This window comes from Kryptolebias marmoratus, linkage group LG1 (assembly GCF_001649575.2).
Source record: "Kryptolebias marmoratus isolate JLee-2015 linkage group LG1, ASM164957v2, whole genome shotgun sequence".
Taxonomy (NCBI): Eukaryota; Metazoa; Chordata; class Actinopteri; order Cyprinodontiformes; family Rivulidae; genus Kryptolebias; species Kryptolebias marmoratus.
Window position 1 is genome coordinate 19,397,008 of NC_051430.1, and position 11,015 is coordinate 19,408,022.

Sequence of the window (11,015 nt, forward strand, 5' to 3'; positions counted from 1 at the left end):
GGATTCTTTTTGCCTGGTTTGAATTTTTCTGCAGACTTTACACAATTTTGTCAAAAGGCAGCTGTTTTAATTATTTATTTTGTACAAATAACTTCAGGTTTACTAACCTGTTTGCTGTTGCTGAGTGCAGAATGAAAATAAAAGGTTTAGTTGGTCAGAAAAACAAAGATGCTGAACATCTCCAGTTCCTGTTAGTAAAATAATACTAATTACAGAAACTCAAATGCTTACATTTAAATCTAAAGTCAAACTTCTGATGACACAGTGACACTGGACCAAGAGCTATTAAATCTTAAATTCTCCACAATAAAATTCCTAAAAGTTTGTGATTGTAGCTGAAACAAGTTGTTGCATCTGATTGAAGTAAAATCTGTTTAGGTTTTCAAAAATATTTAGTAAATCCCACTACACAAATGTTTAGTTAATTTCTCAAAATGCCAAGAACAATCTGAGGTAATTTTATGAATGAAATTTAAATGCTGTCAGGCTAGAGAACTGGGATGAAATTGCCACTTTTGTGTATTCATCAATATTCATAGATCCATCCATAAACAATTGTAGATATTCATAGCTTCATTTACAGTAAAATAATCTAATAATAAAATATTTAACAGAATAGGGAATTAAGCTCTGTGTACCTTTATGTTAACATATTAAAACAGATTATTTTTTAAGATTCAAGATATTATTTTGTGACATAAGTTTGCTTTCTCTGTGTGGTATTAAAATATTTATTGAAGTACAAAATCTGAAATAATAGTTTTACATAAAAAAAAGGCTACACAGCTTATAAAACCCAGTATAGCTCAAGTTTAAATCATAAACTTTGTAAATGTTGCTGCATAGATTTTGTAACATTTGGCAGTGTCCGGACCTGTCCACACGGGGGCGCTGCACCGGATGTAGAATCACCGGAAGTGTTGGGGAACTCAGCAGCTGGTCAGCAAACATGAAGACAACAGGAGAACAAAGTCCTGAGAGCTCCGGAATAACGATGGATGACGTTAAAAATCTTATTAAGAAGAAAGACGAAATAGAGGAACAAATAAAAGCCTATTACGATGTTTTAGAAGACGTAAGTCGGCCCCACGTTAGCTCTGTTATTGTCGATGCTAACAATGCTAACATGAGTTTGTTTACAGCAGGGTGTCGGAGTTGAAGGTCCGCTGGTTGACGACGAGGGTTACCCCCGAGCAGATGTCAATTTGTACCAGATCAGGTCGGCAAGGCACAATATTTCTTGTAAGTACAATCAGATAAAGATATGTGTGACTTTAAAATAGTTTCGCAGCCGTAGATTACTTGTTCAACCAATAATAGAAGTTTTGCGACACAGAATGCATGTAAAAGTTCATATAACAAAGCTGGGAATAATACTCGCAATACATTTTAGAGATAACAGGTAATGTGCATTCCTTCTACAATATTGGGATAAAACTATTCATGTCAGTCTTTATTTCATTTTGCAATTTTGTCAGTTCTTAAATGTGTTGAATTGATCTGATATAAAATGTAAAAAATCCTTCACAACATCTTAGAGTCGTGGCATAGATAACTCTTCTGATGTCAGATTATTGTTTCACATTTTAATAAAGAATGCCACTTTCTATAACAACTGAAATACTGGTCACCTTGTTTAATATTACTCCATTTCATGTAATATTTTGAGGTTCCTTTTTTCAGGTTCACCAACATGATCTTCAATAATATGCGCAGTGTTGCTTTTTTCCATTTTACTTTGGATTAGTTTTATTATAAGCACATAAATCTTATTATTCTGCTAGCCTCATTTGTAAATTTTAGCTTCTAAATGTGTACATTTTTGTCTTATATAAAATCTGCCCCCTCAGGAATATTCAGCCCTAAATTCACTTCTACTTTATTGTAACCACAGGTACAGTTTCATGTGTTGTAATATGAAGCTGTCTGTATGTGTTTCAGGTCTGCAGAACGATCACAAAGCCATCATGGCAGAGATAGAAGAAGCCCTGCACACGCTGCACGCTCGAGAGAAAGCCAAGCGGGAACAGGACGTTTCTGACGCCCAGGAGGAGGCGATGGAGCAGCAGGTCACCCTGCCTCGTCCCTTTGCACGAGTGGACGCCGTGACTGAAGGCTCGCCTGCCTCTGGAGCTGTGAGTCACAGCGACTGCACTCGTATATTTAGTCAATTTTTCAGATAAATCATCAGAATTGTTTGAATTCAGCTTTTAAAAAATTATGTTAATTAGTTGGTTCTTTTCAAAGGGTCTCAAAGTTGGGGATGAAATCGTGGAGTTTGGTTCTGTAAACACAGGAAACTTTCAGAGCCTCCAGAATATTGCTTCTGTGGTGCAGCACAGTGAAGGGGTAAGTTTACTGAAATAATTGAGCTTTCTGTTTTTTAATTATTGATTACAAATTTACATTTCCTTCTATTTGTTTTGTTTTGCTTTTTGTTTACCTTCCATGTATTTATTCGGCAAACTTGTTTATTTCATTATTTTGTCTTTTTTTATATGATACATATTTACATGACTGTGATCAATCATACATGACATTTGACTGTTACTTAATGTAACCATGTGGTGTCACGTTTGTTTTTTTAGAAACCATTACGTGTCGGTGTGATCAGGGCTGGTCAGAAGGTTCAGATGAATCTGACTCCACAGAGGTGGTCAGGCAGAGGTCTGCTGGGGTGAGACACACACACACACACACACACACACACGTAGCATTTGCAACAATTTAAAAACCTATGAGAGGAACAAACAAAACAATAAACAAAATCAAATATACTTGAAGGGTTATTTACTTTTCTATTTAGTGGTACTGATAGATTTATTCAGTGCACTTTCTTAATATTAATGATTGGTGATTTATGATGTTGATTTTAAACCACAATCTGTTGGTCTTTTTTCCAGATGCAACATTGTTCCAGTTCAGCGATAATCCACAGAACGCTGCCGTATTCAAGTTTCAGAACCTCATCTTTGACTTATCTTTCCTGAGTGGTTTTACACTGACTTTATTTTTACTGCAGAGATATTGATGCCTTCTCATTAAAATTTAAATATTTCCTCCATTCGAGGGCTGCCCTAAGGACTGTGAATACAAAAGTAAAGAGTCACAGCAGAGGAGGTGATGAAGCCACTGAATGAGAGAGGTGGGACACTGACTCTGAGTTCACTTTCTCTGAGAGGAAATATGGAAGAACTCCACCATTATTACTGCCGTCTGTTTGAAAATGTTTCATCTTGTGTGTGGAGTTATTTTTGGTTGAATAAAGGATATTCATGCATAAATCGCAGGTCATTGAAGTGATGAAAAAACACTGAAATGCAACATATGTGGGAATATTTGCCATAGGAAAAAAAACATTTTTAGACACGTCACACATGAATGAAAAGGAAAAAAGATCTCAGATTTTAACCAGTAGTCTTGTAAATAGCTGATTGGCCTTTAAAGCTGTAAACTTGTACAAATTTAATTTACTTTTATTGATTCATTTCCTGAAGTGTTTCACATGACCATGAACAGAAGATGTTGTCTGCAGTTTGTGTATTTTGCAAAGTTAAATCTGTTGGAAACTATAACGTGTGTCTAACTACCTCCTTTTCCCACGATTATAAACAACTGATGGGGCCACATTAAGTTAGATTTTGATTTAATTGACAGGACGCGCACGTACGTACACACATTTCATGTCCTTGCGCAAACACTGTGAGGAGTCTGGAAAGTGGCTCCATCTTAGCAACGGCTGCTTCAGTGAGGGAGGAAGAATCTTAACGTGTTGTGAAGTTCATATAATGAATAAGGAAAAGAAATTGCCTAAAAAATCCACCCAAACCCTCAAAAAGAAGAAAATTCCCATCAATTTTTTAAGCTGTTGTCGTATCTTTTATCAGCAAAAACAGAATTATTGAGGCTTGTCAACAAATACTGTATTCCAAATAGTCTTTTGAACTGAAGTTCCCAGAAAACATGACTACAGCTTCAGAGAAGAGACACCGATCGGTGCTTTTATGTAAAAATCAGTCATTGCTTGTATGTTTACAGGCATCATAAAGAGTTTTATAAATCTGGATTAACAAAGTTTTATCTAAGTGTAAAATAAAAAGGAGAATCTACAACAGAGATCACGCTGGCAGCTTGAGTTTCTTCTTTTTGGGCTTGACTATCTGTGGTAGTTGGATTTTAAAGGCGGTCCTAAAAACAATATAGATTGTAAATCAAGTTAATTCCAACACTGTGTAATGTTGCATTATTATTATTATTATTAATACTAATACTTCAGACTTCAGAATAAAGCAGACTTACTCGCATGTTGTGCAAATGGGGCTGAAGTTGCAGAAAACTTGAAGCAAAAACCAGAAACAATTAGTCATAAGGCCAATAACGACTGAGATTAAACTCGAAGATGGGCATTTCTTTTCTTTTTTTTGGCGACTCACTTGACAAACAAACCGAGCACACGTATCCGATTTCGATGAGGTTCCGGTGGCAGAAACAGGCAGCTCTGTAGTCCACGTGGGCCGGCGGCGGCAGCACCAGCTGGGAGCGCTGGTCCGAGTCGGGCAGGAACACCCACTGTTCGCAGGAAAAACAAACATTCTTTCTGCACACGTAAACAACAACAACCAGATTCTTTGAAATATGCACCACAGCAAGCAACTCTCACCAGCAGATATTGTGCCAGAGCTACTTTCTGCGGTATTTTCAGGTACAAGCCTCCAGTTATATCACAAGCCTGCAAAAAACAAACACATACGCACACATGATGGTAATAATCTCCTGAAAATATACATTTTAAAGGGTAAAAACGACAAACAGGGATGGAGATTCACTTTAAAGCTTATTCTTTTTAATCCATGCATGTGATTGGACAGTCAGTGGTTCAAAATTGAATCCATCCATAAATGTTAAAATGCTGACAAATCAAAACTGTCTGATGAAAGAAATACCTGCTGAAGGAGTCCTGAATCTGAGTCCAACACACAGGCGTCTATCAGGATGTTCTGTAAAAACATTTAAATGAACTGAATAAATGTGCTCATGAAAGAATACTGTTAGAACGAAGGGATGAGATTCTTGCTCTTACCTGTTTTTGTGCAGCAAAAATCACATTCATGAAGTTCATGTACTGCAGGGCGCAGTCGTCGGCTGCTTTTATCACCTGTCAGAATCCAGAACATGAGCTCAAAATAAAGGAAAAAAAACGAAAAGGAGTCGTGAAAGAAGATAAAAGCTTACCAATATCCTCGATTTGATGTCCTGTCCAACTAAAGCAATGAAACAAAACTTACAATGTAGTGTGATCAAAGATAAACCGGTTCCTTTTATTCTAATGTTTGGAAAAACAAATAAATTAGATTACCTTCGAGCTCTTTTGAGACCCTGTTAATATCTGGATTTCACAGCTTTTAGGAAAAATACAACAATCGTGGTCATTTCTTTTGGAAAGAAGGGAAAGTCGTGAATTCAAACATCAGCTACATCCTGATTTCTCTGAACAGCAGCACATAAATCAACTGTGAATTTAAATCTGAGCTGCAGCTGCTTGGAAATAAGAATTTATCAAGTAAACACTAAATACAAAGACAACAAGTCAACAAGTCTTCTGTCAACATGCTTTGAAGGGAAAAAATAAAAATCTGGTGAAAAGATTTCTCTGTATAGTTTGTTTATAGCTTAAGCTACTTATAACTACAGAAAAATCATAATTTTCATAAGCTTTCTTACATAAAAACATTTCTCATCTAATCTGAAAAGAAAACCTAAATTATAAAAAGATAAAAGTGTTAAAGTTTCTCATTGAAGGGATACAGCAGAGAGCTTTAGCAAGGGATCCCGCCAGCAGAGTGTCGGTCGAGTTTCCCGTCACTTCAGCTGTAAGAACACGAGACAAAGGGATCCATTACTGTTAGTCTCAATGTGTACCTGAAAATAACAAATTCAATTCCATAATAACAAATGCTTTATTTCTGACAGAAAGCTGAGGAAGCTCCTCGCATTTCGATAGACTCCTACATTTATATTTCACCTACTTTTTGACATAATGCTCTTGATCTCTTCAGCAATAATGTTGTTAGCGACGGACAGGAGTTCGTATTTTCCATCCTTGCTGGAGGCTACGTCACCACCGCCATCCCCAGCTTTCAAACTCTTTGTGGGATACAGGAAGTGGCTGAGCGGAAGAGACGGGAACGTCAGCAAACACAGGAGCCAAACGTCAACACTTCGTTAACTGGGAGCAAAAACTGGATGAAGAAATACTCACATCCACACTAAAGCAAATGTACAACTAGTATTGATAAAAATTTTATTCTATAAGTAATGTCATGTTATAATACATCACTCCTGCGAGCCTGAGTGGAACATGTGCGCTAACAGAACTTTTTTCATGTGTAAAGTTACACAAAGACCAGGAAAGTTACCTGACTTGACAGTGGCTAGCAATGACAGCCAGCTTGTTTGTCCTGTTCATGGCTGTGTGAGCGTTTCCCATCACCATGACTGCATCCATACACTTGGACAAAGTAAACTTGACAAAGAAAATATGGGAGATAATGTTCAGATACGTGGAAAAATGTTAGTCTAATATAACACATAAAGAATATGGTGAAACCTATAAGGTACTTTCCTATTCATTATTCTATTCACCCAATTTATTTATTTATTTTGCCAAATTAGTTTCACCACATTTAGTAATATATAATTATAGCTAATAATAAACAACATTGGTGGTATTCTTGTAAATTAAGAGATGTTACATTTAAAACTATTACAGAATAAAGCCAATTCTAATTTTATCAAATGGTCTTTTTACTAAAACTACAACAAAACTGACCCTAATGTTTACTCATTTGCAAAACTGACTTTTCTGATGTTACTTCTTGAAACTTAAATCACATTATTTCTCATGCTAAATATTTTGTTTTAAATATTAAAATGAATAATTCTAAAAATGCCTTATTCTTACTATGTCAGTAAGCCGTAATTGTGCACTGTTGTTTAAAAACAGCTGCGTATCCTTTCCATTACTATTTGAAGTGATTTTATTCTTTACTTTAAGTAATAAGTAATAAAAGTATTACCTCCGGCTCGCGCTGAGCTTGTTGACCCCACCATATAGGATTTACATCCACCACAATGACCAGGAGATTAGTTTCCTCCTCTGCAGAAAATATTGTTAATATAAATTGTTTATTGGAGCACATCTCTAACGCTAAAACAATTTAAGATGTAATGCAAGCAAAAATAACGTGAGCCAAACTAAACAGAACATACCTGATGCCATCACAAGAAGTTACTTAATCCAAACAAGGAAAACCAACAAAATGTTGCTGTTGTTCCGGATTTAACTAGTGATAAGATCCATTTCTAAAATACAGAAAACTGTTTCCACACCGCTGACAATATGTAATCCAAATAAAGCTACCGTATTTAAAGATTAAATATACACTTCATTGTTTCCTCCACATCTGTGGTACTGAATTGTTTATGCGTCGCTTATTGACGACGTCACCACCTCGCGACGTAAAAAAAAAATTTAATGCTACGTCACAAAACACCTGGCCTACTGCTGCCACCTAGCGTCTAGTTTGCAACATTGCATCAACAACTTCTAATTCATTTAGAACCATTTCATTTAATTTCATTTTATTTAAAACCAAAGCCTGCACAAAATAATAAAAAATACTTAAAACGATAACAAACAAATAAAAACACCTGAATATCTACAGCATAAGAACGTTTCTCTGAAAAAAATCACTTTAAGGCTGTTTATGCAGGTATAAACCTTTTTTTAACCTCACCATTCAAAACAGAACTGACATGAACACAAGTATTATAAAAATATAATCCAAAATAGCAAAGACAAAAATATATTATACATATTTTGGGTCAAATTATAGTCAACCTTTTGCTGTAGCAGGTACAAAATATGTTTTCCTCAATATTCATTTAAGCATATTACAACTTTATCCATGGTAGTAGTAGTAATGATAATAACAATAATAATCATAATAATAACAGGTAGAAAACAAAATAAAAAATCTCTCTAAGAAAAGAAAGTCACATTTAAAGTCAATTTTAACCAAACAAACCGATTTATAATTCCTTCACACAAATCCTCTTAAATTAAATTCCATTCCATTTATTTAAGACATTGTAAAAGCTCTTCAAAATAAACCAATAAATTCAAGTGACAAACACATGTAAAATTAGAAAATTTTAATAAACCTCCCATGATTATAAAACAAGTTTCATATAATAAAATAATAATTAAAAACTAACACAGAAAGACAAAATTCTTAGCTTGGTTGATTTTCTCTTGTTAGCAGTACACTGGTAACAACGATGACCTCTGACTGATTTATGTTTGCACTTAGAAGCTTTTTTCACTCAGTCGGTGGTATATTTTGCTTCTCTTTTGTGTTCAAATGTTTTTTTTAGTTTCCTGAAATATTTATTGAAATTAAAAATTGTTAAATTTAGCTGCAAAACAGTCACAGTTTCTCCAGGTGTGCAATTTAAGACAAAAAACTCATACAGACATTCTGCGACACATGGAAAAAAAAATTCACTTTGACCTTTTTGTCCTGAAGTAATTTTTTCTCTTTAATCACTTTTTGCCCTCCTAACTCATGGAATGACTCCTGTTCTGTTTGTCTACATCTTATGAAATGAGATGAATGTTTCTTACTAAAAGACAAACATTTGATTGTTTAACCAAAAAATCCTTTATCATCATCTCACAACTTCCTGGATTTGGGTTTTGACTGGACGTTAACTGAAACGGTCCTGTATTTCTCAGTCTGGTAGACGTCCGACTCAGTGGGTTCGCTGGAATCATTCAGTGTTATGAACACTTCTCCATTGATTTCAGTGACTTTATGTATCCTTTGTTTGACACCTTTGGAGCACCACCGAGTCCTCAGCGGTCTGACTGTAGGATTCTCCACAGCTTGGTAAAGTCCTTCTCCTTCTGCTAGTGTGATCTTGTATTTGTGCCACGGACACACAATGCACAGCCGTCCATTAAACTCCTAACAGAAACAGTGTTTAGTTTGAAGAAGGTGTGTAAAACAATGTGATGCTACAGTAACAGCTTCAATGGTAGCCTTATAGAAAAATATACAATTCACTGGCTTTTTAACACACAAAGAACTTGAAGAAGAGATTATAAATTCATAGTAAACTTGAGAACAGCTAATAGTACCTGATATATTTTACTAGACTTAGATAAAACTCACCTCAATGTCTCCATCCTGCAATGCGCCACCAGAATCTGTCAGTGGAAAAATAAATGAAATGACATTTTTACACAGAAGTATTTCATATATCTAGGATCTACTGCTGAAAACATACGTCACACTCATAGCTTACGGTAACAGCGCATGTCCATCCCATAAAGCTGCCCCTGATGGTACAGGACCAGCACATCTCTGCAGCCGTTCACAAGCTTGGTTACCCGCCGGGCTCTGACGATGTCCTCCTTCATCCCAATGAAGTGCAAAGTAGGAGGAGATGAGGAGGAAGAGGAGGAGGAGGAGGAGGGAGAGGACGTCTGGGATGCCTCCTCGTCTGTGGACATGCTGACCATTTCTCAGAGGTGACTTCCTGTTAATAATTTCAATGATTTTATAAGAAAAGTTTACTTTTTGAATGTTAACTGATGTTGCGTTTGTTCGCTTCTTGCTCATTTTCTGCAGTTTTCTTGTTAATAGGTTTCCTCTAAATTTGCATGGCAAAATTACAGTGAAAATAAATACAATAAAAATATACAATTACTTAATTTACTAGAAGAAAAAGGCTGATAGAGGTCTGTGTTATGAGACATAAAGCATTTTACTTTAAAGATGTTTAGGTATAAAAACTGGACTGAAAATTCGTTTAGAAAAACGGGAAATGTACAAATAAATAACCTTTAAAGAGTCAGTCTGCGACTTTAACTTAAGGCATTTACAACATCTGTCTCCTTCAAGGGACATAAAATTAGGTTAAATTTTCAGTAACCTGCAAATACAATTCTCAGTTTTCTCCTTAAAACCTCTACAAGAGCCTTGATGCTTCATAAAACCATCAAATACATCTACTTTTTAAACAGTTTAGTTTCTTTTCACTTGTTTTAAATCCTGCTGTTAGCTAGATGGTTGTCATGGCAGCAGGCCTCTGGAAAACGCTCCAATAATCTAACTAAAATTACACAAACAGGCGCACAGGCACGCACACACACACAGATATAACATACTTGGGCCTCCTTTTCTTTTACAAGCACGCTTCCTAAATAACTTGGTCATGTATAAAAAGCTGAAATGTAAACTACACCTCGAAGTTGAGACAAATCCATTAAACAAAACAGATTCAGGAAGTAGAGCTTGTGTTGTGTGTTACATTCAATTCATTCCGTGGTGAAACACGAAACGGACCAAAGATGCTTAACTTGTTATTGTCAACGAACGTAATTTTAGATAAATTCGTGTCGTAATGTCAATAGCTTAAAATATATTAATGAATAATGTTGAACTATTAACTATTAGCTAAAGGAAAAAGCTAAATTTATGTAATAATAAGTGACATACAAAAGCAGACCACTAACATAAATATATGTATGTATCATATTATGATTATATGACTGGTACTAAAGAATTAAAACTATTTTTTTCTTTCTTGAACAAAGGTGTAAACCAAGTTTATATTACAGAGTGTGGGACCCAAATAGAGCTGATATGTTTTTTTCATGTTGAATTTTTCTGTTTTCTTTTTAAATTGTATTTATTCTTTTAATGTTTTATACTTTATAGCTGTTTAATGTTGCATTTGGACATTTTGTTTGACTAAACTGTAAAGCTCTTTGGTCAACATTGGTTGTTTAAAATATGCTGTAGAAATAAAATAGACATTTGCTATTGTTGCTGCACAGCTCAGATTATACAGAAGGTCTATTCAAGTATGTCTACTCTGTAAAAAATAAACAGAACAAAATACAAAAGTACAAAATACTCTTTAATTATAACTGTAGTCTTTTTTGC

General features: G+C 35.1%; 3 protein-coding genes across 5 annotated transcripts; 1 reads left to right on the forward strand and 2 right to left on the reverse strand.

The window, feature by feature from the left end:
- Positions 1-900: 900 nt before the first annotated feature.
- Positions 901-3,572, forward strand: psmd9 (proteasome 26S subunit, non-ATPase 9). Of its 2 annotated transcripts, none has more exons than XM_017413614.3 (6): positions 901-1,075; positions 1,143-1,242; positions 1,942-2,135; positions 2,248-2,349; positions 2,589-2,677; positions 2,904-3,572. In XM_017413614.3, exons 1-6 carry the CDS (start codon positions 950-952, stop codon positions 2,929-2,931), a joined length of 639 nt encoding a protein of 212 aa, XP_017269103.1. In that variant the 5' UTR covers positions 901-949; the 3' UTR covers positions 2,932-3,572. The 2 variants fall into 2 exon arrangements, with proteins under 2 accessions (XP_017269103.1, XP_017269104.1); XM_017413615.3 differs by having other exon boundaries at positions 1,146-1,242.
- A 322-nt stretch (positions 3,573-3,894) lies between these two features.
- gtf2h3 (general transcription factor IIH, polypeptide 3) lies at positions 3,895-7,488 on the reverse strand. The gene is made up of 13 exons (XM_017413612.2): positions 7,270-7,488; positions 7,077-7,156; positions 6,417-6,523; positions 6,027-6,166; positions 5,806-5,868; positions 5,357-5,386; positions 5,233-5,261; positions 5,081-5,155; positions 4,944-4,997; positions 4,661-4,729; positions 4,434-4,569; positions 4,300-4,336; positions 3,895-4,188 (listed from the first exon to the last, which is right to left on the reverse strand). Exons 1-13 carry the CDS (start codon positions 7,277-7,279, stop codon positions 4,119-4,121), a joined length of 900 nt encoding a protein of 299 aa, XP_017269101.1. The 5' UTR covers positions 7,280-7,488; the 3' UTR covers positions 3,895-4,118.
- A 153-nt stretch (positions 7,489-7,641) lies between these two features.
- LOC108234514 (Rieske domain-containing protein) lies at positions 7,642-10,384 on the reverse strand. Of its 2 annotated transcripts, none has more exons than XM_037978416.1 (4): positions 10,312-10,384; positions 9,370-9,603; positions 9,237-9,271; positions 7,642-9,029 (listed from the first exon to the last, which is right to left on the reverse strand). In XM_037978416.1, the coding sequence occupies exons 2-4, from the start codon at positions 9,584-9,586 to the stop codon at positions 8,736-8,738; spliced, it is 546 nt and encodes a 181-aa protein (XP_037834344.1). In that variant the 5' UTR covers positions 9,587-9,603; positions 10,312-10,384; the 3' UTR covers positions 7,642-8,735. The 2 variants fall into 2 exon arrangements, with proteins under 2 accessions (XP_037834344.1, XP_017269222.1); XM_017413733.3 differs by having other exon boundaries at positions 10,235-10,360.
- Positions 10,385-11,015: the final 631 nt, after the last annotated feature.

Bases quoted from the DNA above. Each gene is read 5' to 3' on its own strand.
- gtf2h3 (XM_017413612.2), bottom strand. The intron at 5,387-5,805 runs GTATCCCTTCAA...TGTGAAATCCAG, and splicing joins CCTTGCTAAAGCTCTCTGCT to ATATTAACAGGGTCTCAAAA. The intron at 5,156-5,232 runs GTAAGCTTTTAT...GGATTCTGACAG, and splicing joins ACATCAAATCGAGGATATTG to GTGATAAAAGCAGCCGACGA.
- LOC108234514 (XM_037978416.1), bottom strand. From the start codon at position 9,586: ATGGTCAGCATGTCCACAGACGAGGAGGCATCCCAGACGTCCTCTCCC. The intron at 9,272-9,369 runs GTAAGCTATGAG...TTCCACTGACAG, and splicing joins GATGGACATGCGCTGTTACC to ATTCTGGTGGCGCATTGCAG. The intron at 9,030-9,236 runs GTGAGTTTTATC...TGTTTCTGTTAG, and splicing joins TGCAGGATGGAGACATTGAG to GAGTTTAATGGACGGCTGTG.
- psmd9 (XM_017413614.3), top strand. From the start codon at position 950: ATGAAGACAACAGGAGAACAAAGTCCTGAGAGCTCCGGAATAACGATG. The intron at 1,076-1,142 runs GTAAGTCGGCCC...GTTTGTTTACAG, and splicing joins ATTACGATGTTTTAGAAGAC to CAGGGTGTCGGAGTTGAAGG. The intron at 2,678-2,903 runs GTGAGACACACA...TCTTTTTTCCAG, and splicing joins TCAGGCAGAGGTCTGCTGGG to ATGCAACATTGTTCCAGTTC.